Source organism: Myotis daubentonii, chromosome 5 (assembly GCF_963259705.1).
Source record: "Myotis daubentonii chromosome 5, mMyoDau2.1, whole genome shotgun sequence".
In the NCBI taxonomy this organism is placed as follows: Eukaryota; Metazoa; Chordata; class Mammalia; order Chiroptera; family Vespertilionidae; genus Myotis; species Myotis daubentonii.
Genome location: NC_081844.1, coordinates 106,626,407 through 106,652,102, shown reverse-complemented (window position 1 = coordinate 106,652,102; position 25,696 = coordinate 106,626,407). Strand labels below are relative to the sequence as shown.

The following is a 25,696-nucleotide window of genomic DNA, read 5'->3' as shown; positions in this document are numbered from 1 at the left end:
TAGCATAACAGCTCTTGCACTTGCACAGACCACAGATTCTACATCTTTGATTCCTCCAGTGCCTTGGCTAGGGGAGGCCCTCAAATGCTTACTGAACAATTAAGAAAAGTACTTACCAGTCTCTTCAGGCACCTCAAACTACATGGCCACTGTTACCCATCCAACCTGAGTTTGAACTGCAAGGCCTTTGTTAAAGGCCTTATTTAGAGACATAGAAGCTTATAAAAATGAGCTTAACAAACACAAACACCAGATTTCCATAGAAAGCAGGAAAATAATTTATTCCAAAAGATGGCAGAAGTAAGAAATTCATCCTGAAAATAGACTTTGGTGTAGTTCTGTCGGGACAGATCTGCCCTTGAACATGCTCTCCTACGGCTGCTGCACTGGAGTCTCACTGTCTTGTGACAGCGTTTGAACACGTCACTGGTCCCATGTCATGAGCAGGCAGGAGCCATCTTCAGGTCCACAGTCCCAGGAGAGTGCCGTGGTTCCAGAGCACCTTCTGTCTCAGGGGAGCGCATGAGCATTTGATGGCATGGGCACCGCTCAGATTAAGGAGGCACATAATTCATCAAAGTGTAAAAGGCTAACAGGAAAACACTGCACTGGAGAATAAGTCAACTGTGCTGTGGGTGTTTAAGGCAGGATGGCCAGGGCAGGCGAGCCAAGGAAGGCGGCCCAGTGTGGAGGTGACTGCACATCTAGAGGAATTCTCGCCATGACCTGCAAAACAAAGCCGGGCTAGTCACTGGTCCCCCCCAGCCCCCTCCCAACTCGCAGGAGGGCGCAGGCTGACATCAACGAAGTCAATCAGGCCAGTCACTTAAAACACCCAGGTGCTCAATGAACACTTGAGGGAGAAGTGGGCTCAGTCAACCTGCAAACTTGGGTAGGCGCTGCAGGGCTGCGACAAGAGGTCCCGTTACCAAGGACACTGCTACACTGAGGAGCACAAGTAGGTTTGACCGTGTCACAGAAAGAGGAAGAGCCAAGTGACTCAGACGATCGTACTGGAATCTAATGAGTCCCTTTGGTTTCAAGAGCCTGTTTCCCGTCCCCTCTCACAGCAAGGAAGCGAGGCTCCCGCAAGCTGCTCTGTGAGGCTCCAACGGAGCACATTCCTCGTCCTCGGGGCTTGAAGTTGCTCCTAGCGAGCTCCCTGTTCTCGCCACCACAAGTGTAGGTGACAAACGTGAGTCTTTTTTGCTAGAAGCTTCAAGCTGCAACCCCACCTTTGCAGAGCCAGTAAACATCCAGACCAGGCATCTTCACACATCCAACTGCTAACGTGGTCGCGGAAGCGCCTTTATGTAAAGCATGCTTTATAACACTATATAAATAAAGCCACATATGCTACTTCTGAAGTGAAAAAACCAAGTACGAGAAAATGTCCTTCAGAGGCAATTTCCACACACGGCTGAGCTGGCGGTAAGAGAACGAGCTGGTTATGACCACAGTTGGCCAGAACCGTGAGGGTAAGCGCGAGTGGGAGGGGCTAGTTACATTTGGATGAGGCATGGTTGTGGCATGCAGGTCTGACAAGACTGAAGGTCAAACTGCGCACAGAGAACTGATGGGCCCTTGAGGCTTTCCAAGTCAGTGGGCGGAGCCAGGAGGATCCACAGTGCAGAGTGGCTAAGGCTCCCAAGGCCGGGGCTCCAGGCGCCCAGAAGCGGACAAGAGACTGGTGCAAGCTGGGGCAGCGCAACCGCCCTGGGTGGTGGCAAGCACCAGGCTGCCGGGACACCCAACGCAGGTACATTCACCCCAAGATGGATCAGAGGACCAGCTTACCATGTAGCAGGAAAGAACCACAGCAGGTGCAGAGGGGCAGTTCCGGAGCCAGTGGCTCTTGTAGCCCTTTCTCCCCCCCGCCCCCGCCACCCCCCCCCCCCCCCCGGCCAATCTAAGGAGCGTCTCTCTCCTCCCCCAGCCAGCAGCACGGCTCCTCTGCACAGACCTGAGCTCCAGGCCCAGGAGGAATTTGCTTGAGGATACTGAAGGGTGGGTACAGATGTCCTGTCTGGTCATTTTCTAGGAAGAACATACTCATTAGACTCCCCAACGCTGAGGCCTTTCTGGACAAATAAATAATCACGAAATGAAAAAGTAGGTCTTCAATTTTGAAAAACCACAAAGAAACCGGGAGTAACTTTCACTCGAGCTCAATGATAGCCAATTTAAGATAAATGTGAGTGAGCATTATGTTAAATGGAATACACTTAGGGTTTGCTTTTCGAGTGAATTAAGGAAGCCCGTATTCTAATCATCTCTCTGATTAGACAGGGATGGGGGAGGGGAACTCCACAAAGAGCCCACACCGTTGTTTTAGAAAATAAGGAGATCACTAAGGCTACTTTCAGATAAAACTGAGAATGAAGACAACATCAAAACACCAAGGCAGACTAGGAAAGCTGTTCAGGGAAGGATGAGTGAAAAAATATATATCCTATCTAATAAAAGAGAAAAATGGTAATTGGCGTACGACGATACCCTTTTCATTGGCTAATCAGGGCTATATGCAAATTAACTGCCAACTAAGATTGGCAGTTAACTGCCAACAAGATGGTGGTTAATTTGCATATGTAGGCACAATGCAGGGAGGCAAAAGGGAAAGCAGGAAGAAGCCCCCTGCCACTGACAGTGATCAGAAACCCAGGGGGGAGCTAAGAGCTGGGGGGCAGGGCAAAGGTGGCCCTGGGGCCGCCTTTGCCCAGCCCCGCAGCCATGATCGAGAATCAGGCGCCTTTTCCGCCCTGGCCAGTGATAGCAGGAAGTAGGGGTGGAGCCAGCGATGGGAGCCGGGCACGGTCGAAGCTGGCAGTCCCAGGAGCTAGGGGTCCCTTGCCTGGGCCTAAAGCGGAGCCCACGATCGCGGGGCCGCTGCAGCTGCGGGTCCCCGCTGCCCGAGCCGGATGCCTCAGCCAGAGGCGTTAGGCCTGGGCAGGGGCGGAGCCTGCAACCACGGGGAGCTGGGGGTCCCCTGCCCAGGCCTGACACCTCTGCCGGAGGCCTCAGGCCTGGTCAAGGGGCCGATCCGGTGATTGGTGATCGGAGGGTGATGAGGGTCAACTCCTCTGGCCGAGGCATCAGGCCTGGGTGGGGGGCGGAGCCGGGGATTGGGGGGATATGATGGTCCCCTTGCCCAGGCCTGAAGCCTGGGTCAGAGGCGTCAGGCTTGGGCGGGGGGTGGAGCCAGCGATCAGAGGGAGATGGGGGTCCCCTGCTCAGGCATGATTCCTGGGCCAGAGCCAGTGATCGGGGAGATGGGGGTCCCCTGTCCAAGCTTGACACCTCTGGCGGAGGCGTCAGGCCTTGGCAAGGGGCCGATCAGGCGATCGGAGGGTGATGGGGGTCTACGCCTCTGGCCGAGGCATCAGGCCTGGGCTGGGGGCAGAACCAGTGATGGGGGGAAATGAGGGTCCCCTGCCCAGGCCTGACGCCTGTGTCAGAGGCGTCAGGCCTGGGCAAGGGGCCGATCCTGCAATTGGAGGGTGATGGGGGTCAACGCCTGAGGGCTCCCAGTATGTGAGAGGGGGCAGGCTGGGCTGAGGGACACTCCCCCCCCACACACACACACACCCAGTGCACGAATTTCGTGCACCAGGCCCCTAGAGTGTGTGTATGTATGTATGTATGTGTGTGTGTGTGTGTGTGTGTGTGTATATATATATATATATATATATATATATATATATATATATAGTTAATCCTCATATGAGGATATTTTCCCATTGTGTTTCAGAGAGTGGAAGGGAAAGGGAGAGATAGAGAGAAACATCTATGTGAGAGAGACACATCCATTGGTCGCCTCCTGCATGCACCCCGACCAGGGCCAGAGAATTGAGCCTGCTATTGAGGAATGGCACTTGACCAAAATTGAACTCGCAACCCTTCATTCCGAGGACCGATGCTCTATCCACTGAGACACACCGGCTAGGGCTCAATATATTTTTATTCAAAGATAGATATCACAAATTCACAAAATAATTCCTTGTCTATTGTTATGTGTAATGTATGTGCTTACTACCGGAGATGAACAATAAGAGGCAGTCAAGCAAGCTAAGGGTGTGTATTTAACAAGTCAAGGCAAGGCACCAAGGCAAAAACTGGGGAGCTAAACACATTTAGGGGGAAGACATTACTTTGAAACCAAGTGGCCAGGAATGAAGTGCAAGGCCTTGCAGGCTGGACACTCCCCAAGAAGCACCAGGAAGAACCGCAGGAGAATGGGGGAGCAGAGTAAGACAGGAGAATGAAGAATGGTGTTTACTAACCTGCTTTCTAAATTAATGCATGTAGTAGGTAGCAAGAGGCAGGAAAAGGTAAGTAAAGCTAAGTAGGTCAAGATCATGAAAACAGTGGGGCTGGAACCACAGGTCACGGAGGAAAGCAGAGCAAAGGCTGCCAAGGTGGTCTGAGGGCAGACCGGGAGGCCTCGACCGCCAGGGCAGAAAGCTGGACATACCAGCAGACTAGTCCTTCTTCTCTTTTGTGGCTCAGGGGCCTTTGGTGACCCTGACAAAGCTGAGCTTACAACATGTTACAGTGCATTTCAAGGGGCCTGTACCCGCTGAACCCAGGGGCCTCAGGTTAAAAAGACCTGCCACAGCCCACGGAGAATGATGGAGGGTTCTGGGCAGGCCGTGAGCTGTTTCAGGAAGTGCTCCCCCAGGAAGACACACAGGGCGTGGTGTGTGGATACACTGATGTAGGAACAGGGAGACCGGATGAGGAGCCACTGCCGTAACTCGGAGCTGAGTGATTGGATCAGAAATTAGGGTGTCGGAAGGAACAGACACAGACGTCACAGGATCAACTGGATTCGAGGAAGAGGAGAAAGAGTGATCAGCAGGCTCTGCCGCCAAGTGACAGAGAAAACTGTGACGTCAGGAAGTGCAGCGGAGACATGGCTGAGTCTGAAGTGGCAGCAGAATATGCAGCGATCAGATCAAAGACACGCTTTGCACCACAGCGGCTCGCACTGGCTCGCGGGTCACAGGCCTGGCGGTTTCACAGGGTCCCCTGCAATGCCCGCTCAGCGCCATGCACCTCGTGAACACTCCAATCTTTTTGGAATGCACAGAAAAACAGCTCCCGCGGGGCAGAGGCCTAATTACCAATGCCCTTTCTTCCCCTCCGTCCAGACTGTGGACTAAAACAGAACTGCTGCCCTTTAGGACCAGGGCAAACCATGTAAGCTCATCTAACACAGGACAATGACGTGGCAAACCAACTAACTCCAGGACACGGCTGAAGCCAAATCCACCCCAAGGAGACTAGGGACTAGCAGGACACCCCACGGCTGCAGGAAAACGGGGCAGGGACAGAAACAGCAGCCTTGCTGCGACAGTTCCATAGTGAGGAGGGCAGGGCTGGCGGGGCGACGATGGAGAGAGCACTGTTCTGACCAGTTCTGGGCAAGGCTTCCAGCCAATGAATACAAGGCGCTAGCACTCAGCCTATCGATACAGGAAGAAAACCACGACAGGGAAAGTGATTAAAGTAGCAAAAGGTGAACGAGGTGTCAACTGTATTGTTCAGATCAAGTCGACTTCACCTGTATAAAATTTTTCTAAAGCTTTCACAACTGCTTCTCATTTTCCTCTTGCTGAGTATCATGTCTAGCTTACACCTGCTAATTTCCAAACCCGGGTTCTTAAATCATGCACAAGATCAAACACTTTTCCTCACCAGATGAAGGCCTGCAGCTGGATTCTGCACCTCCTCATCATCCCACTTCATCATCGAAGTTCAAAGTTCAAAATTAGCTCAATGTTTTGAGTTTACCACCAAGAAAAGTGAAGTCCTGTCTTACGAGTTCTGCCTGCTCCAATGCTACACACACATTAGATCTCTTGATGTGGTTGGTCACCCCAAAGGCCTAGAGTCCTGGTACTGCCGTAATCACCACCTCAAACGGGGAATAAACATGACAGGGTGTTCATAACTAGGGTTCGCCTGGCTGTGCCCTTCTACTTCCTGGCACTTTGCTTTTAAAGGAACAACCTTTTAATATAAGGGTTTCAAGCAGCAACCCCAGTTGGTGCTGTGGACCAGAGTGCAAACGTTAGGAATTCATCAATTAGGTTAACACACACACGAGACCAAGAAGAACGGCCAATGAAACCTTCAGATCCACACACCAGTGTATTCAGGGCCAGAGGGCCCAATTCTACGGGAAGGAGGTGAGGCTTGGAGAGGTCATGAAAGGCAGAGCTGGAAGTGCTCAGCTCTGAAGCCCCATCGGCATCCTTACCTAACATCCACATGGTTAAAAAGGTTAGAAAACTGGAGACCTTGCGGGGGGAAAAAAGGCAGGTAGGAAGATGTTATGAATCCGATCTTTCAAAAAAAATCTATGTAAGAGGGAAATCAAAACGCCTTTGGGCAAAGAGGAAAAAACTGACTATTTACCTATCAGATTGGCACAAATCCAGCTGAAGAACAGGCTATACCAGCCGTGGGCAAACTACGGCCCGCGGGCCGGATCCGGCCCGCTTGAAATGAATAAAACTATTGAAAAAAAAGACCGTACCCTTTAATGTAATGATGTTTACTTTGAATTTATATTAGTTCACACAAACACTCCATCCATGCTTTTGTTCCGGCCCTCCGGTCCAGTTTAAGAGCCCATTGTGGCCCTCGAGTCAAAAAGTCTGCCCACCCCTGGGCTATACTGTTGGTAGGAACACAAAAACAGCACAATCCCTAGAGAAGGGAATGTGTAATATCTAAAAAAAGTATTTTTACCTTTAACCCAGAGATTTCATTTTCAGGGAATCTAACGCAAAGATCACTAGCAAAAATATACAATGTCGCCCTGGCCAGTGTGGCTCAGGTAACTGTCCCATACACTGCAAGGTTGTGGGTTCAATTCCCAGTCAGGGCATAGGTTGCAGTTTCGATCCTCGGTTAGGTGTGTATAGGAGGCAACCTATTGATGTTTCTCTCTCATATCAACGTGTTTTCTTTTTTCTCTCTCTCCCTCCCTTCTTCCCCCGTCTCAAAAAAAAAATAAAAATCAATGAACATGTCCTTGAATGATTAAAAAATATATATAATGTCATATGCACAGGATATTATTGTGGCTTTATTAACAATAGCAAAAGACTAGAAAAACCCAGAAGGACATCAATGGCTATGAAAAGACTTGGGGAAGATCTCTATACACTGATAGGAGCAAGCTCTAGACTTCTGTGTTCAGAGAAAAAGCAAGCTACAGAATAGTATGGATATATTTTCCGTAATAGCTGTGTGTGGGGGGGGGGGGGGAGGATGGAGATCACACACACACACACACACACACACACACACACACACGTATGTATTTGCTTATCCTAAGCAAAATGAAACACTTAAAGGATAGACTTCTCTGAATATATCTTGCTTACAATTTTGACTTTGGAAATATGTTTTTCATATTCAAAATAGCAGCAAATAAAAAAAATTACCATGAATTGAACACAAATTAAAACTTAATCTAACTACATATCAACTTGATAACCCCCAGGAACAGTAATTATTTCAAGGATTTCAGAAAACAGCATTCTGTTCTTTATTCATTCTAAGGACAAATAAAGCAGAAAAGATATCCTAAACTGCACTCAATAAAGTTATAGTTGGTAGTTATAATGTTATTTTGAAACTATTTTATAAGTACTATAGGATAACGAAAGTAAATAATAAGTTACTGTCTTTAGGAACTAAGATTTTCAGTATATGTGATTGATACTCAAGTATAAAAAACCAAAGAAGTAAAAAACCTTAATGTCAAATTTGAATTAGAAATGCTAACATGAACTCATGATCCTTTTTCTTCTTAAAAGTACACACCTCTGGCTCTGTCCATTGTAAAGACTTAGAAGCAACAACACCCCAGCAGAAACAGGCGCACCTGGCAATCAGATCCTGACCTGCAAATACCATTCCCACTGAAAGGAACCGGTGCCAGCCGGTCTGGAGGACTGACGAGTGAGCCAGGATCCTTTTGGTGGGAAATTCAGAAAGAAGCTGGAGGAGCAGTTGGTTCGAAGCCTGGGCCAGGACACATACAAGAGAGGGGTCTGGGACATCTTGATGTTTCCAGAAAGTAAGGAAACGAACGAAGACTAGGATCAAAAGGACATATAAGCCCATCTAGACAGGCTCCCATCGGCCAAAGAAAGAACAATCTATCATAATCTATAATAATAATAGCAAATATGCCAAGTAGACCAGACAGCCGAACAACCTTTGGAATGAAGCTGGGGCTGCAAGGGCCGAGGCAAGCCGCAGCGGCTGCAAGGGCCAAGCCCCTTGCACGGATTTTGTGCATCGGGCCTCTAGTTGAACATAAAAAGGATAATAAATGTAATTGATACATTTAAAAAGGGGAAAACAAGAAACCTCTCTGGGTATCCTCAAAGGAACTTGAGCACCAACAACTTGTAGTCTGAAAATTTTTAAAAACTCAAATATGTATCCTGCTTTTCCTGTATGATCTATATTTCTAGGTTACTCAATAATCCTCATTGATGAGGGGAAGTTCTTCTTTTTGAAAAAGTTCATCAAATCAAATGTAGAACTAGAAACTCACCATTTTGCAATTTCTATGGAAACACTCAATTCAAACTAAGCTCAGTAATGGATAAAATCGCTGGGTGGAAGGCCGACAGAGAACTTCACAATTGGAGAACCACACTGCCATTACCTGAACCCATTGATCACCTTAGCATCACTAAGGCCAGGGAGCCAGACACCATGTGTCTCCTGACAAGCACAGTACCACCAACGAGGTGCCCTTGCCCCAAAGCTGCACCAGAACCCAGTCAAGCATTTAGCACTAACTCCACTTTATCAAAATGATGGAGACAGAGGAACAAACCACATGACAGGCTTTCCGCCTCTCCGCTCTACCACTCCTGACCTCTAATACTCAGAACCAAATAAAAGCTGCAATTTGAAGACCAATTTTCAAAAAACACCTGTCTCTCTCTATCCAGAGCATTCAGAAAGGCTAATTTCAAAGGCACTTCTTGAAGCTGCTGGGTCTTGTAACATCAACTACCAGTGGTCACTTTCCTGAACTGTGCCTAAAAGACGGCATGCAAAATCAATCCTGTACATCAAACTGGATTTTAAATGGCAGGGTAACAGGAGAATTTAAGAGAATCTTACGGATAAATCCTTTGGTAAAGCAAATGACCTAAGTCCCACATTTGCTTCTGCTCTTCATGAGATCATGTTTGCTTTCAGTGCCTGCCCTTGCCAAGTGTTAAAGTGGCCACAGAACTCTGAGAAAAAGTCAAGGCAAACTCTAGCTGAGTGACTGACAACACTGATGAGAAAGGTCAAGGGTATAGTCACCTCGATGGCTGGGCAGCGGGTCTTCTTCCTCAAGGCCAGTGATGCTTGAGATACCAGATGGTTTCATTTTTCAACTGTGGTCCAAAGAGAGGGTTGAGTTGGGCCAGAATTGCGATCAGCCAACTGAAAGAATAGTGGGGGAGGAAGACAACGAAAGTGGTGAAGTCATGTGGGAACAGGACCATTTTCAATCAGGACGGGGGAAAGGAGCTTTAATAAAACTTGAGTCTACTCTGTTTAGACCAACCTTCAATACAAGTTCCTAACACACTGCTGAAGGGAGCCCAGCTAACAGCTTACAACAAACTGTTCACAGGACACACCTGGCCTTGGTTTCGACACGTATTACAAAGTGAAGCTTCCTCACAGTACAGCTCTGTCTTTTCTCAGTTTCTTCATCTAAGTACCTAAGATTTCCTGAATTCATGTATCTTTACCTCAGAGTGGGTTTTTTATTCTTTATTGTTGAAAGTATTTCAGTCCTCCTTGTCCCCGCACTGACCCCCTCCAGCCCACCCCCGCTACCCCTCAGAGTGTTCTACCTAATCTCAAGCTCAGGAAAAGCTGGTGTTCCTTTATCCATTCTACAAATGCTGGCCCACAGCCCAGATGCCACCCCACTTGTACTGGCACAGCCAGGTTAAACTTCGGCCCACCGCCTCCCAATTAGGCCCTAACCCCTGAGTGCCCCGTCTCTAACCACCATCCCCACTACAATGAGCCCAGGAAAGGGGAACCAGATGGCTGGCGTTAACAGCTGCTCATTCAGACTGTAGTGACAGGACTGGCTCTGGATTACTGACTGCTTATGCAGGAAGTACCATGGTGTTACACAGAACCCCAGGGTTAGACGTGAACAGCAGCACAAACTGTCTTTAACATTTTCTCATACTGTTCACAGTGGTTTTATACTGGTAGAATACATCACAAACCCAATGACGTCTGAGAATGACGGAGCTAGAACCAAAGCAAAGCAATGTTAACACCTTGAATTCCCCTATAAGACGGGAACTAGCCAAACCCCACCAGGACATTATCTGGTTGGATCTCTATTTTTTCATTTACTGTCATTTTTAGAATTCTTCCAATCAAAGGATCCAAAGGCCGGTGCTGCTCACCTATGACCAGCCTGCACAGAAGCCTGCGCCCACAGAAACAGTGCACCTGCCCTCCCCACCCCACCCCACAAAAGGCAGTTTTGTGACAGGTAACCTGACACCGGAGAAGACGGGGCCAAAGTAGATACCTCCAGCTGACTCACTTTATAAACAAAAAGCTAATTCAGATGAGATTCTCTGATCTGTCCCGAGAACTGGAGTATTAAACACAAACAAAATACCAAGGCGTGTAGTTGGGGTGTAACATCTCTCTGCCGCTGTAATAAAAGAGGGAGGACAGCGCAGGCAGGCACACGGGAACACTCTGTGACTGCGGCGCACACTCACTCACGGTGCGGAGCTCAGTCATGGAAAATTCCACAGACCCAGGACTTCCCCCAGCCCAGCAGGCAGAGAAGCTGACGGTAGCAGCAGCCGCCCGTCCTTTCATCAGGGACTGAGGTAACTGGCTAACGCTTGGACACGTGAAAAAAAGTACGTTAGAACCTAAACGAGACTGTCCCCTTTCTTCACCAAAAACGTACGGCACCGAACGAAAGCCCAGCTCCGGGTCCTCCCTCCTGGCTGCACGCTGTATGACCCAGCGAGCTTGCACAATTACCGACGCTCTGCTTCCCCTGGAACCTTCCCTTAATCCTCCCATAACACAGTTAAGGAAACGGAGGCAGGCAGAGGCTGAATGATTTGCCTGCGCTCACACTACTCATTAGGTGGCAGCAGCTCCTGAACCAGAAATCCAGTCGGACTAATGCTCCCACCACAAAAGCTACCTGGTGAAGTACTGACATTTCGAAGGCATCCCTTTAGCAAAATCTAAACTGATCTGGGGAATAAGGAAGTAAGGCATCTGCTGATTACTGATTAAATCCAGGCCAAGCCTTTGGTACCCGAGGTAAGGAAGAGACATCTAGAAGCGAGAACAAAGGCTACTTTTGCTTGCTCAGGTCAGTATTGAGAAACTTTTTCGAATTTAATTTTCCGTTCTATTTTTAATGTTTTGATTCAAGCAAAACATCTCACTTAAAAACTCCAACAAACCACAGTTCAAGAAAGTTCCTTGGGAAATGGCCCAGGCCTTTCCTCTGAAATTTCATGGGGGAATTGTCCCCCTCTGACCAGCTGAGCTCTGTGCCTGCCCTTCCGACTCCGACCCGACTTGAAATTTCCACAAACACAGTGGAGAACTGGGAGGGGAAAATCCAGTCTGAATTGATGGAAGTGGGTGGAGGAAGAGGTCATATTCCAATGATCCTATTACTTCATGTGTCCAGGAAGAGAGAACGAAATGTACCCTTCAAATCTGCCAAACTGTTCCCCAAGTCCCCATAACCTAAGCCCAGCCTCATAACCAACCATCTGAGATAGTCAAATGCCTGGGGCAGCTCTGGTGCCGTGACATCAGCCTGCAGAGCTGGCATGGGCCAGGAGTCAAGTCCATGCTCCTTATTCTAGACAGGACACTAAGCCCTAGAGAGCATAATCCCCCCCAGTGAATCCGTGAAAGGCCCGGATGGGACCCAGGGCTCTCTGTCCCACTGTGCCAGCTGACACCAATGTCCCGGTCTATCTCACTATCATTACCAACGCCACGCTCCAGGTCAGCTCTGGGGATGCAAAGAGGAATGAGAAGAGGGACCAAGCCCTGCAGGGCCCGTGAACTTGTGAGAGAGAAACCAGGACAGCAGTGGCCTGTGCTCTGGGAGGGTTCATTCTACACACACTCCCGGCCACTTGTCCTGAGCTCAGCTCTGGATGATTAGGATTCTCCAGCCGGACTGCATGTCCTCCCCCACAGAAGAGGCTACACCCAGCTCTCAAATCTGCTTTGTTCTTTTGTTTCACACTCAGATATGAGAACAGGGAGCAGGGCGGCACGGTTACTTCCCGGTGACGCACAGATCAAGCGGATAAATGCCTAGCTTCCCTGTTGGCAAGAACTTCTCTTCTGATCCACTGTCCCTCCAGCGAGGGCAATGACAAGAGTGACCTCTATCAGTGGCTTCCTTGAGAGACAGCAGAGACACAGAAGAGTGACTTGCACTATGTCCACCGAGATAATCTCTCTGAAACAAACCCCTTCAAAGGCACATATTATTGGATGCTATTAGAAAATATGAATTCAGTATTGGGCAGGGTTGGGCTTTAAATCCAGCTGTCTGTCTATATATATGAAAGGCTAATATGCTAAGTGTCCGACTATCTGACCGGTCGCTATGATGCGCACTGACCACCAGAGGAGCTGCAGTGACTTGGCAGCGGCAGTTCTCGGAGACGCACCCCGAAACCAGAGAGGAGGGAGCCCGATTCCTCACGGGGCCCTGCGATTCCCCTTCGGCCGTGGGCTCTGTTGTTGCTGGGCACTGTCACCCCGAAGCTGGTTACTGCACACTTGCGTTTGCCTTCCACACACTGTACAACAGCAACTTTGCAGAGTGCCCTCTCGCACTCGGGGGCCCCTTGGGGATGTCTGAGAGCCGGTTTCGGCCTGATCCCTGCAGGCCAAGCAGGCCGAGGGACCCCCACCTGCCAGAGGGACCCCCTGCTCACTCTGCAGACACCAGGGAGGGACCGTGGGAGGTTGGCTCCAGGGTGTGTCCAGCCCTTCTCGCCCAGTCCTGCCCCACCAGCCCCTTCTAATTAATTTCCTTTCAATGTGCACAAATCTGTGCACTGCGTCACTAGTAATAAATATTAGCTATCTCCAGGCAAGTGGCCTTACAACCCCAAGCCTCAGTTTCCCCTTTTGTAAAATGAAGATAATAAACCCTGCCTTAAGATGTTAAGAAATAAAGAGAGAATATATGCAAGTGCTCTGTGGAGTAGTTGACAAACAGAGGTTTAATAAATACTGGTTACTCCTCCTCTTTCTCGTGAGACAGCTACAATGCACTGAGGCACGGAATGAGATACAACCTGTGTGCTGCACAAAGGAGTCCCTCAGGCAGCACTGAGTCATCCTCGTCTCCGCCTCTCCTCCACCCCTCCCCTCCGTGGCAGGCAGAATTCTTGGATGTCCCCCAAGACACCCAACCCCTGGCATGCTCACCGTCTAAACCCAAGACAGGGAATACGATGATGGTCACTCCTGTGATCAGTGTCTAACAGACAGCTGGCCTGAGGGAAGGGAAGTCATCCTGGGTGGACGTGACCTACTTGGGTGAGTTCCTAAAAGGGACAGGGCTCTCCCTGACGAAAGGAAAGGCATGTGGAGCGTGTGTATCACTTATGAGTGATTAGCTCGGAACATACCCTTTAGTATGCACTCAGAGAAACAAGTGAATTCCTTTTTTCTCCTTAAAGAGAGCGCAGTGATAAGCTCTCGGTAGAGGGAGCTGGAGGGACACTGCAGGCGGGGACAGGGAGTCTGGGAGGACATTGGCGAAGCACGAGCAGGCTCGGGCCCAGAACATGGTTGCTCTTTGGTCTGGTAGCCTCAGCCTGGAAATCACCTTCCTGCAGGCCTCTGACCTCACAACCAGAGTCCCTGCATGGCCCGCAGGCTCCGGAGGCCTGCTGACCGGCACAGGCACTGGGCTACACACCCAGGCCCTGGCCACCTGCTCTCCTGCCTGTACTCAGAAGGTGGCACACTGCTTGCCCAGCAGCTCCAGACCAACTCCAGCCTGGCCAAACCAACAAACTCTCTGCTGTCGGGTGGACTGAGCCACACCTTCTCCAGCGAGGTCTGAATCCTTTTCAAGTTTGTCTTTCCTTGGGTCTCCCTCAGCCCGAGGATCATATAGAGTTTCCTTATATCTTACACTCTTTTGTCAGAGCTTGTAATAATTTTGTTACACTTCCCCTGCCTAACCTACTGTGTGGTTTTTATCTCATTAGACTCAGACTGCAACAGGATGAGAAGGATTTTACACAATGGAGACTCTATTGCTGGCTTTGAAGTTGGAAGGGCTGCTCCACAAGGAATGTGGGTAGCCTCTAGGACAGCCGTGGGCAAACTACGGCCTGAGGCCGGACCCGTTTGAAATGAATAAAACTAAAAAAAAAAAAAAACAAAACAAAACAAAAAAAACGTACCCTTTTATGGAATGATGTTTACTTTGAATTTATATTAGTTCACACAAACACTCCATCCATACTTTTGTTCCGGCCTCCGGTCCAGTTTAAGAACCCATTGTGGCCCTCGAGTCAAAAAGTTTGCCCACCCCTGCTCTAGGAGCTGGGAATGACCTGCAACTAATAGCCAGCAGGTTGTAGGACCTCAGTCCTACAACCACAAGGAACTGAATTCTGCCACAGCCATAGGAGTTTAGAAGAGGACCCCCAGCTCCAGATGAGAAGGCACAAAATGATTTTTCATTACCCTTATGCCAACCCTATCTCTAATGACCCTTTCATACGGCAGGCATATGCCCTATTTTTGCCAGCTCTTGAAATAGCTTTCCTTTCTTTTCTACATACTTTCCATATCAGGCCTTCCAGTTCAAAGTCTGTAACAATACTCTTACTTTGCAAATTAGAAAGGAAAAAAATTATACAGGCAGAATAAGAAAAATAAATTTTTCATCTAGCAGATTTCCCTTCCACTATAAATAGTCAAGAGAGCCAAATATTTTCAATATATCCATGAGAGAAATGTAAGTAATTCTCAGACCAAAAAGCTAAGTGAAGGCAAGTACCCAGAGAGGAAAGGAAAGTGACTGCAGATAGCTTTCTGTACCTTGAGACTATATACTAATAAGATGAACTTGAGACCTCACAGGACATGGGGAACAGCAGATAAAGCCCAGGGCCCATGCAAGGTAAAGAATCTAATACAATTTTCACATACCTCCCCGCCAAAACCCAAAACCCCAAGGTAAGGATAAATCTAACAGAGCCCCCTCAAGAGAAATGCCAGGAAAATCACCTGTCTCAAATGTAAGTACCAAGAAGGAAGAATTGATCACCACTGAGAATTGGTTATCATGATGGTTTATAACTCAAATTCATTCTGTGGTTTTTAAAAAGTAAACACATATCAAGAATTTTACTTAATTTAAGCCACACTGGTGATGGCCTTAGGCACCTAACAGAAGCCATGTAAATCCTTTCTGGGAGGAGCCCACCTTCATACCAGACCTCGAAGAAGTCATACATATAAAATTATAGGGAAAATTAACAGCTTGCAGTCAACCATAACTAAACACATATGGAAACAAGGTACCATGAGTAGAAGGCAGCAAAGAGCAGACACAGACATGTAAGGGCTTTCGATACTGGAATGATCAGATACAGGTTATAAATAAACTCTGTCTTAAGAAATAAGATAAGCTTAAAATATGTGCAGGGAGAAAGAAGTTAGAGGGGGAGGGAAGGAGGAAGGAAAGCAAAAAGGGAGGGGGAAGCAAAACTATAAAAGCAAAAGAACTTCTACAGAAATATAAACTTACTACCTGAAAATAAAAATGTCAATAGGCGAGGTTCTGGTTCTGGGAACAGCAGAGTATCAAACTCATCCCATAGACAGCACATTAATAAACTCTAATAACAAAATATGAAAACCATTTGATGGTACTAGAGATTGGAAATCTCAGAAATAAATTAAAACAAGAAAAAGAAGAATCCAGTGGAAATTTTAGAACTAAAAAGTATAATACACAAACTGAAAAAAAAAATCATTGGGTGGGCCTACTAACAGATTGAAGATGAAAGAAGAAATAGTGGACAGGCCTTTTTGGAGAAACTGACAAGGGGATTCTGAAACGTATGTGGCTATTTTACAATAGCCAATGACCTTGAAGAGCACACAGGGAGGACTCAGACTTCCTGACTTCAATACAAAGCTACAATACCCAAGACAGTATGGTATTGTCATAAGCCTCGACAAAGAGATCCCTGAACAGAACAGACAGTTTGGAAATAGACTCACAGGTATGTGGTCAAGTCATTTTGAACAAAGATGCCAAAGCAATTGAATGGAGAAAGGAAATTCTTCAATCAATGGTGCAGTTGTACTGGGAAACAAAGCTACCCAACCGAGGGCCTCTCGACTGCCCGCTTATGGAAAGCCTCAGGTGCAGTTCTCGCCGAACAACAGGAACTGTAAGAACTAAGCTCAACAGGTCTCTTATCTTCTTTCATCTCAATTTTTGCCAGAAAAAATACTTTTCCCCAAACCTCCCAGGACCATGTACCATGATCTAAATTCCTTCCCAGACTGCTCTGCTCATCTCACCACCTGACCCAACCTCCCACCCTTCCCCTTCTCTCACCCGCTCCCACTGGGTTCTCTGTAACTTGCTCCAAGAGCTGCCACTCACTCACACACCTCCTCCTGTTCGCACTCAGGTTGCCTCCAGCTGCCCTGAAACCGGGCTCCCTGGAAGCTCCCAGTCAGAAAGGGCTGGCACCAGATGGCTCAGGCTTGGCGATGGGAGTACGAACTTCTTTGCTCCTCTCTCCCCGCCCATGCTGCCTCCAGAGAGTTCTCTCCCAGTCCCATGGAATACTGACTTCCGCTTGGGGGAGCATGTCTGCTGAGTTTACTGCCCTCTGATTCCTTCATACATTCTGGCCACTCCCCCTACTTCAACAGGGAAGGCTCAGGGTGCCGTTTTCTGGCCCTCCTCACCTGTGCACTAAATGCTGGCACTCCTGAGCTCTGGCCCTGGCCTCTCTTTAGGGCATGTTCCTCAACGGCAGCGGTACTGACACCTGGGGCTGACTGGTTCTTTGCTGGGAGGAGGGGGCTGTCCTGTCCACTGTCGGAAGTACAGCCGCAATCCCTGGCCTCTGCCCCCCGGATGCCAGCAGCAGCCGCAGTAGACAACCACTACTTGAGGAAATCAGTCTCAGGCCCTCAAATATCTCTCCTTATACAGTGGGGCCTTGATTTACGAGTTTAATTCGTTCCGTGACGGAGTTCATAACTCAAATTACTCGTATGTCAAATCAAAAAGTGAACGAGTGAGACACGTGATGCTGGGCTGATGTTGTGGTGTTCACTGTGGCGTTCGCTGCGCCAACTAGCGGTGGGGTATCTGAAGCTGGCTCGTAACCCGAATTTTAGCTCGCAACTCAAAGCAAAAAATCGGCCCAGAGACGGCTCGTTATCTTGAAAAACTCGTTAGTCGGGACACTCGTAAGTCAAGGCCCCACTGTATCCAGTTTCCCATCTGACATCTCTCTGAAGTTTCACCAGCCTGTCAATCTTAGCCTGTCCCCAGTTGCATTTCTTTGTTCTTTAAAATATATTTTTATTGATTTCAGAGAGGAAGGGAGAGGGAGAGAGAGATAGAAACATCAATGATGAGAATCACTGATCAGCTGCACGCCCCACACTGAGGATGGAGCCCACAACCTGGGCATCGAACCGTGACCTCATGGTTCACAGGTCGACACACACAACCACTGAGCCACGATGGCCGGGCCCCAGCTGGATTTCTGTTTTGAAACAACTTTCCTCTGAACTATGAACACAAACTGGTCACACTGGCAGAGATCCTGGCTTGTTCAGAGTTCAGACACGTCACGCCCCACAGAATCTAACCTTCAACTAGAACAAACTGGGAAGAGGAAAATATTGCCACAAACAGAAGGCAATTAAAAAGTCCAGGAATGTATTTCAAAATATGACCTTGTCTAGAAAATCCAGTTTCTTTGGGTGTGTCTTCCTTCAAGAGAGGTACTTTCAAGAAATAACTGGTACCTACTAGCACCAAACAGTGAACTTTTGACTTTCTGATTTATTGCAGAATCCCACCCCTTTGTGGAAGCAGGTATGTAAAATATTTAGGGTTGAGTTACACCCATATGTTTTAGACAGATAACTTGCTAATAAGTAGGACATATAATCAAGTTTCCAGGAAAAGAAAAAAATAATTTTGGAAATAGGTGCACTACCTCTGTGCATACACCGATGACAGTATGAACCCAGTCAACAAGCTGTCACAAGCACGCTGGTGCCAAGGGAAAAATGGGCTAAAATCTAGACAGCAAGAGGTAGGAGCTCGCCTTTGACTACTCTGAAGTGGCTGTTTTCTCCATGAACTAATGCTCAGATTTCCCCCGGGGCTTGCCTGGTGCCACCCCCCATGGAAGGGGAGAGGGCGGACAAGAGCTGGAAACACCTTTCAAACAGTTAAGCTGCAGTTCTGCCGCTCATGAGGCTCAATAACAGTCTCCCAAAAATATATGTTGAGGATTACCTTACATACCCTAAAATAGTATTCACTCAACAATTTCTATAAATGAACATAATCTATTCAAATAGATGCTAGGTATTACACTTTTAAATTTAAAAATGTTTGCCCTAGCCTGGATCGCTAAGTGGTTGGAGCGTCGGCCTGTGCACCCAAGGGTCGTGGGTTCAATTCCTGGTCAAGGGCACTTACCTGAGTTGCAGGTTCGATTTCCAGCCCCGGTTGGGGTGAGTGCAGGAGGCAACCAATCGGTGTGTCTGTCTGTCTGTCTGTCTGTCTCTCTCTCTCTCTCTCTCTCTCTCACATCGTGTTTTCTCTCTCCTCCTCGCCCTCCTCTTCCTCCTCACTCCCTCTACCCTCTCTAAAGAAAATCAATAGAAAAAATATCCTCTGGTGAGGATTCACAAAAATAAATTAATTAAAAAAATTTTTAATTTAAAAAATTGTTTGCCGAAACCGGTTTGGCTCAGTGGATAGAGCGTCGGCCTGCGGACTGAAAGGTCCCAGGTTCGATTCCGGTCAAGGGCATGTACCTGGGTTGCGGGCACATCCCCAGTGGGAGATGTGCAGGAGGCAGCTGATCGATGTTTCTCTCTCATCGATGTTTCTAACTCTCTATCTCTCTCCCTTCCTCTCTGTAAAAAATAAATAAAATATATTAAAAAAACAAATAAATAAATAAATAAATAATAATAAAAAATTGTTCTTACCCTGCTTGATTACAATTCTACCTCAACCTCTGTTCAGCAGATGAGCAAAAGTCATAATAAAGAATGGCTTTTGCGGGAGGGGAGGGAGGGAGGGGGAATTAACCAAAGAACATACATGCACAGTCCACGGACACTAACATAGAAGAATGGCTTTATTTAAGTGAGATGGCGAAATATTTAAGTGAAACGAGGCCTAAATACTTCACAATAGTGAAATACAAAGCACTACAATACAATTTCTGGTGAGTATAAACTGTACTCGGGTTGACAGAGGGAGAGAGTATCTGTGCAGTTCTTATGTAAATATACTTATATTTAATTATGTAAGTAATGGCATAATTATAAAATTATGTAAATATAAATATTGAACACAGAAAATGTGTTATTTTTTCTTTTTTAAAGATTTTGTGGGGGTTTTTAAATTTTTAAAAAAGTATGCTATTTTTATTCTTCAGACATTATTTTATTCTTCAGGCATGAGGGATAAGCCTCAATGAAACAAAGCTGTAAAGTTTCACAACAACCATGCTCCACTTATTTCATTTCCCATCACATACATTATAAATGCCAAGAATAATGCTTATTATTTTAGAAAAAAATTACTTACAAGAGAAACATACTTACAAGAGATAGCAGCAAACTGAACAGGTCACCAACATGGTGATGATAACTCTAAAAAACAATAACAAACAAAAAATTAGATCACTGGCAAACTATGCAGACACTGCAGGATGGTTCAAGTCCCCTTCCCAAGTGATCACACAAGCAGGGACTGTGCACCCAGAAAAGGCACCCCAATCTGTCCCAACACCCACAGACTGCACTGCACCCTGGGGTTCATCTGGTAGAAGTTAAAGTAAATAATTAAACATTATTTGTATGTGAAGGGATATGCACTTATGTCACAGCTTAGATGTCTAATCCAAACCGACCTGAAACTGAACGCAACGGCTGCAGTGACAACTCATTTTGACGTCCAAGTAACTACCCCGTTTGGCATTTCTACCACGAAATGACACTGTGCTGCTGAAAATGGGGCTCTCTAGTGTTGCCCTCTCCCCATCTCCATTCCTGTCTGAAAAAGTTAAACCTGGATCTCGAACCTGGTGAATGTCAGCACTCTGAAACTGGGTCCATGCCAACCTCTTCCCACCTCGCCTCCCAAAGGCTCCCCTCTGACCCCCTGCTCCCCCGAAGCAGCTCTGCCACTCCACCCACCACCCCACCCTCAGATCAGTCATCTTTGTGCTCATGCCTCCTCTGCACCGAGAGTCACCAAATGCTGTGGGTTAATCCTTCTAAAGCATCCTCCCCTATGTGGACGTCTTCCTTTCCGTTCCCACGCTTAGCATGAAAATTCATCAAGTTTGTCTAGCTACCTGGTGGCACTTCAGAGCTGTCTTCGTTCCCTTTCATTCTCTCAGCAATCACCCGGATTACTCGTTCTAAAATATTCCTTTCATCACATCACCCTGCGGTGTCACACCTTTCAGTGCCCCCACCATCCCCAAGAGTCGTGTCCAAAGAAAGGTCCCCACACCTCACAGAGTAAGAAGGACTGTCTCCTAGAAGGCGGGAAGCAAATATCAGAACTCCTAGTGCTATTTTTAACTCATCCTTTGGAAGTGCTGTGCGTTGTATTCTCTGTGGTGATTATACTGGCACATCCACTCATTCACTCAACAGATTTTCACTGAGTGTCCGGTATGTACAAGGCTCTGGGGAGACAGGAGGGAAGGAAACGGGAAAACCCCTGCCCTGGTGAAGTCTACATGATTGGGGGGGGTGGGGACGGGGACAGACAACAAACAAGTGGAACAAGAAACAAGATAGATCTCCCATCCATCCATCCATCCATCCATCCATCCATCCATCCATCCATCCATCTGCCAGAAGGTCAGCAGTGCAGATGGAGAACAAAGCAGGAAAGGAGGATAAGGGTGAACAGGGGAGTCTGAGGTAAAAGTGCTGTGAGATGTGCACACACAGACACACACACACTCACTTATTCAGAGATGAAGCAAAAGTGAATACATAATTACTGGGTCTATGTGGTGGTATACAGCAGTCATACTACTCTCCCTACTTTTCCGTATGTCTGAAAATGTCCTGCATGTTCGAGAAAAATGAGCTTATAACTCTTGGCACATCAATTCCTGTGCTTCCTCCCCCAACCTACTGCTAAGGGAGCCACCGTGAAAAACCTGAAACTTTTAGAGATGTGTGGATTCCTAGAGAGAAACACGGGAATCATGAAAACAGGAATGGCCAGGAAAGCGGTTCAGGCACAGACCTGATTTCATCCTTTTATCAGTCACAGGAGAGAATGAGGAAGGGGCTTTAGGTTACACATAGATTCAGAAGTTTTCCCTTTTGCCCCTTTCTCTCCATGCCTCGCCAGGTCCTGAAACCCTCATCACCCAATTTTCGGTCTTCTGATGTGCAGGGGTCTCGCAGGAAAGAGGATGGAACCTCCAAGTCTCCCTTCCTCCCCTCACACGGGGCACCTTTATGAAGGTGCTTTACTATCTCCTTAATGAAGATGTCTTCATGCTTCAAATCAAAAAGGCTCTCCTGGCCCCTGGCTGGTTTGGCTCAGTGGATAGAGCATCGGCCTGTAGACTGAAGGGTCCCAGGTTTGATTCTGGTCAAGGACACATGCCTAGGTTGCCAGCTCAATCCCCAGTGGGGGGCGTGCAGGAGGCAGCCCATCAATGATTCTCTCTCATCACTGATGTTTCTATGTCTCTTTCCCTCTCCCTTCCTCTCTAAAATTATATATATATAGGCTCTCCTGTTTTAAAAATTCACCATAGTCCTTGAAGCAATTCATCTCCTTCATGTATTTTAAAAAATTAAAAGTCTTTATAGGAGGCAAAGGAAAACTAGTACTAATCCCGCACTAACATTTCCACTTTACAATGAGGAAATGGGAATATGGAAAGTTAACTAAATTGCTCAAGGTCACGGGGATCATCCAGCTAGGGGCAGTGCTTCTCAAAATGTACTACAGTAACTCCTAGGAGGCCCTGTGTTTCAAGACCTGCTCAGTCCTGCCAAGAGCAGGAAATATAAGGATTGGGGTGGCGGCTGTGGCTTAGACCCGGATAACGTGTCACTAGCAGGTCAAACCTGAATCATGACACCAGGGCTAGAAACTTTGTAGCCAAGCACATTAGGAGGCATTTCATTACCAGGGATAACAGCATGGGCATCAAGTCCCGAGGCTGGGGGGGGGGGGGGGGGGGCGCGATGGGGGTCTTTAAGAAAGGAGTGGTCAATGCTACCAACACATTAATAAATGCTTTTCTGAGTATGAAGGCTGGAAAGGCAGACAGTCGTGTAATGCAGCGATTTTCAACCTTTTCCATCTCATGGCACATGTAAACTAATTACTAAAATTCTGTGGCACACCAAAATATATATATCTGCCAATCTGACAAAAACATAGGTGTAATTTTGATTTACAAAAAAATAATAATAAATAATAGTAATTACCTACCCCTTTTGTGCCAAAGTGATTTTTAAAAAAATCAGGTGCCTGTCTAAGGATTTTTGGTACCAAGAACAAACCAATCAGATGTAACCTTATCCAACCTGACCAATAAGATGCAACTCGATTATATGACCTATATTTATGGCCCATGACAGGGCAGTCTCCCCTGATGGCTATGGTTGTGTTGGCTGCTGTCATGTTTTTATTTGACAATCCAAGGGAAAGAGGTCAGTGCCCCTGACTGAACAGCCAGGTATTCATGTTCTAAAAATGCTTGTGGCACCTCGGTTGACAATCGCTGGTGTAATGACAGAGTTGAAGGCAGAAACTCTAACTCCAGTGGGAGAAACCAGTCTCAGAACTTAACATTTGGTGACTATAAACTGCTTTCATAACCCCTGAATTCTGACACTCTCTTTCACCTACTACTGCTCGGGAAGACGGGAGGGAGAAAGGCAAGGGGGCCCTGATGCTACCAAATGATAGAAATTCATGTACCAGTTTCCCTTTTAAACTAGCTGGAAGTAACGGGTGTCATAACACACGTTTATTTAAGAGCAAGAAAGGGTCCCGGCCACAGAATATTAAGGAGGTAACAGCCTTTTCTGTCCTTCCCTGAAGGCCGTACAAGTATCCACTCGGGGGATAGTTCCTGAATGCTGACGGCATGCAAAGCCCTGCCAAGCCACCATTCACGTCAAAGAAAAAATGGTGTTTCTGACAAACGGTGACTTCAGTCTAAGTTTCACCCCACATGATCCTGCAGAGAAAAAATGACTAAGAGGCAAAAGAGGAACGAAAAGGCAAAAAAAAAAAACAAGTGTGCCAAAGCTCCTTTGAAGATAAGCCTCTATTTCATACAATAACAGTTTACTTACAGAACAGGTTAAGCTCTATCTGACCTGGGGGGGAGGAGGGGGGAGTGTATTTCTTAACCGATCACCCTAAGAACTTGTTACTCACACACAAGGTCGCGGGGAGCGCCCTCCCGACGGCATGACGCAGGGGTTTCTACACGAGAGTCCTGCTCTGCGGTCCTCACCTCGCTGCGGATCGGGCCCCAACCACCCCCGGCGCCCGCGGGGGGCGAGGCCTGGGCTGGGCGTCGCTGCACGAGCCTGCCCCGTGCGACTGCGACAGCGTGAGAAGCGCCCGGGCAACGTCTGCTTCATCTACCCGACCCCTTCCTCGAGGCCGGCCAGGCCTCGTTCGGGTGCAGAGCCGGAGGCCGAGCCCCAACTTCTTCTTGGGGCGGCATGAACCCATTTCCGACGACACCCCCCCCCACCCCCGCCCGCCCGGGACGGTGACGGGAAAACATTCCCCGAGAACTGCTGCCCAAGAACGGCCCGCCCGAGGTCACCCTCCTCGCGCTCCGGCCGGGAGTCCCCGACGCTGCTGCGACCGGCTAATCGCGGCCAGCTCGGGGCCAGGGCCACCCCGGCGAGGTCCCCGCGGTGCGGCCGCCCCTCCCCCTCCGGGCCGCCGCTCCGGGCCGCGCGTCCCCCCCCCCCCGCCCTCCGCCTGCGGGCCTGGCGCACTCACCCCCGGTTGGGACCCTTGGGGATGAACCAAGGCACCAGGAGCCCGACGATGCTCCAGAACACGCTCATCACGATCAGAGGCACCGTGAGACCGCTGTACGCCATGCTGGCCGCCGACCCGCCAGCCCCTGCCCCTCCGCCGCGCTCGGATCCCACCCGGAAGTGTCAACACCCGGCCGCGTGACCAGCGCGCGCAGGGCCCGCCTCCCGCGTCCTCACGTGACCCCCGCGCCGACTCCGCCCCTCGGGGGGTCTGGCGAGACAGGCTCCGCCCCCACCTGGCGGGGCTGCGGGCCGCTGCTCCCCGAAGGGACGTCACTCGCCCCAGGGTCAAGTCAGCAAGGTTTTCTCCTAAGAACGTGGCCCTTATAGGAAAAGAGTGTAGTAATTTACAGCTTTATCTTTTTTTTAAATATTAATATTATATATATATATTTTTATTATTAGTTAAGGTATTACAAATGTGTCCTCATCCCCCCATTAACCCCCAACCTCCCCCCCTAAATATTAATATATTTTGATTAATTTCAGAGAGAGAGACATCATTGATGAGAGAGAATCATTGATGGGCTGCCTCCTGCACGCCCCCCACTGGGGATGGAACCCACAACCCCGGGCATGAGCCCTGACCGGGAATCCAACCGTGACCTCCTGGTTCACAGGTTGACCCTCAACTACTGAGCCACGCAGGCCCGGCTCTATCTTCTTTTTATACAACAAACCTGAACAATGGTGAGTTATCCTGAAAGCTCATAAATCCCTGTGTGAGCTGTAACTTAGGAAACATCCCCACTTTGCAGTGGAAGAAACTAAGGCTCAGGGAGGAGGTTCAGGATCTTGCCCAAAGCCACAAAGCTGGTCAGTGGCTGAGCTGGGATTTACCTGATGGTATGTTTATTGATTTTAGAGAGAGAGAGAGAGAGAGAGAGAAAGAGAAACATCCACCTCTCTGTGCCCAGATCGGGGATCAAACCCACAACCTTTTAGTGTATAGGACGAGGCTCTAACCAACTGAGCCACCCGGCCAGGGCAAGGCCAGAAATCAATCAGAACCCCCTCCCGGAGTTCACAGGCTGGTGAGGAGAGGGACTTGCCAAGGGCCACTCATTGGCAGTGGAAGGTACAGTGGACAGTAGTGTGGGACTTTCCACCCCAGCCGGTCCTGAGCTGAGCCTTGAAAGAGGAGTAGGAATTAGCCAGGATGAGAAGATGAACCTGGAGTCTCTAATGCTTGCCACAGATTCTCACATGTGTTGATTACAGCGCACCACAACCTTGGAACAAGGAGTAAACCAATTCTCAGAGGTCAAGGAGCTTGATAAAGCTGGTGGGCAGA

The 25,696-nt window shown here is 48.2% G+C and overlaps 1 protein-coding gene across 1 annotated transcript; it reads right to left on the bottom strand.

The window, feature by feature from the left end:
* Positions 1–254: 254 nt before the first annotated feature.
* On the bottom strand, positions 255–24,549 carry ATP6V0E1 (ATPase H+ transporting V0 subunit e1). Its single transcript, XM_059699214.1, has 4 exons — positions 24,362–24,549; positions 19,945–19,992; positions 9,352–9,474; positions 255–726 (listed from the first exon to the last, which is right to left on the bottom strand). The coding sequence occupies exons 1-3, from the start codon at positions 24,463–24,465 to the stop codon at positions 9,381–9,383; spliced, it is 246 nt and encodes an 81-aa protein (XP_059555197.1). The 5' UTR covers positions 24,466–24,549; the 3' UTR covers positions 255–726; positions 9,352–9,380.
* Between the last annotated feature and the right edge of the window lie 1,147 nt (positions 24,550–25,696).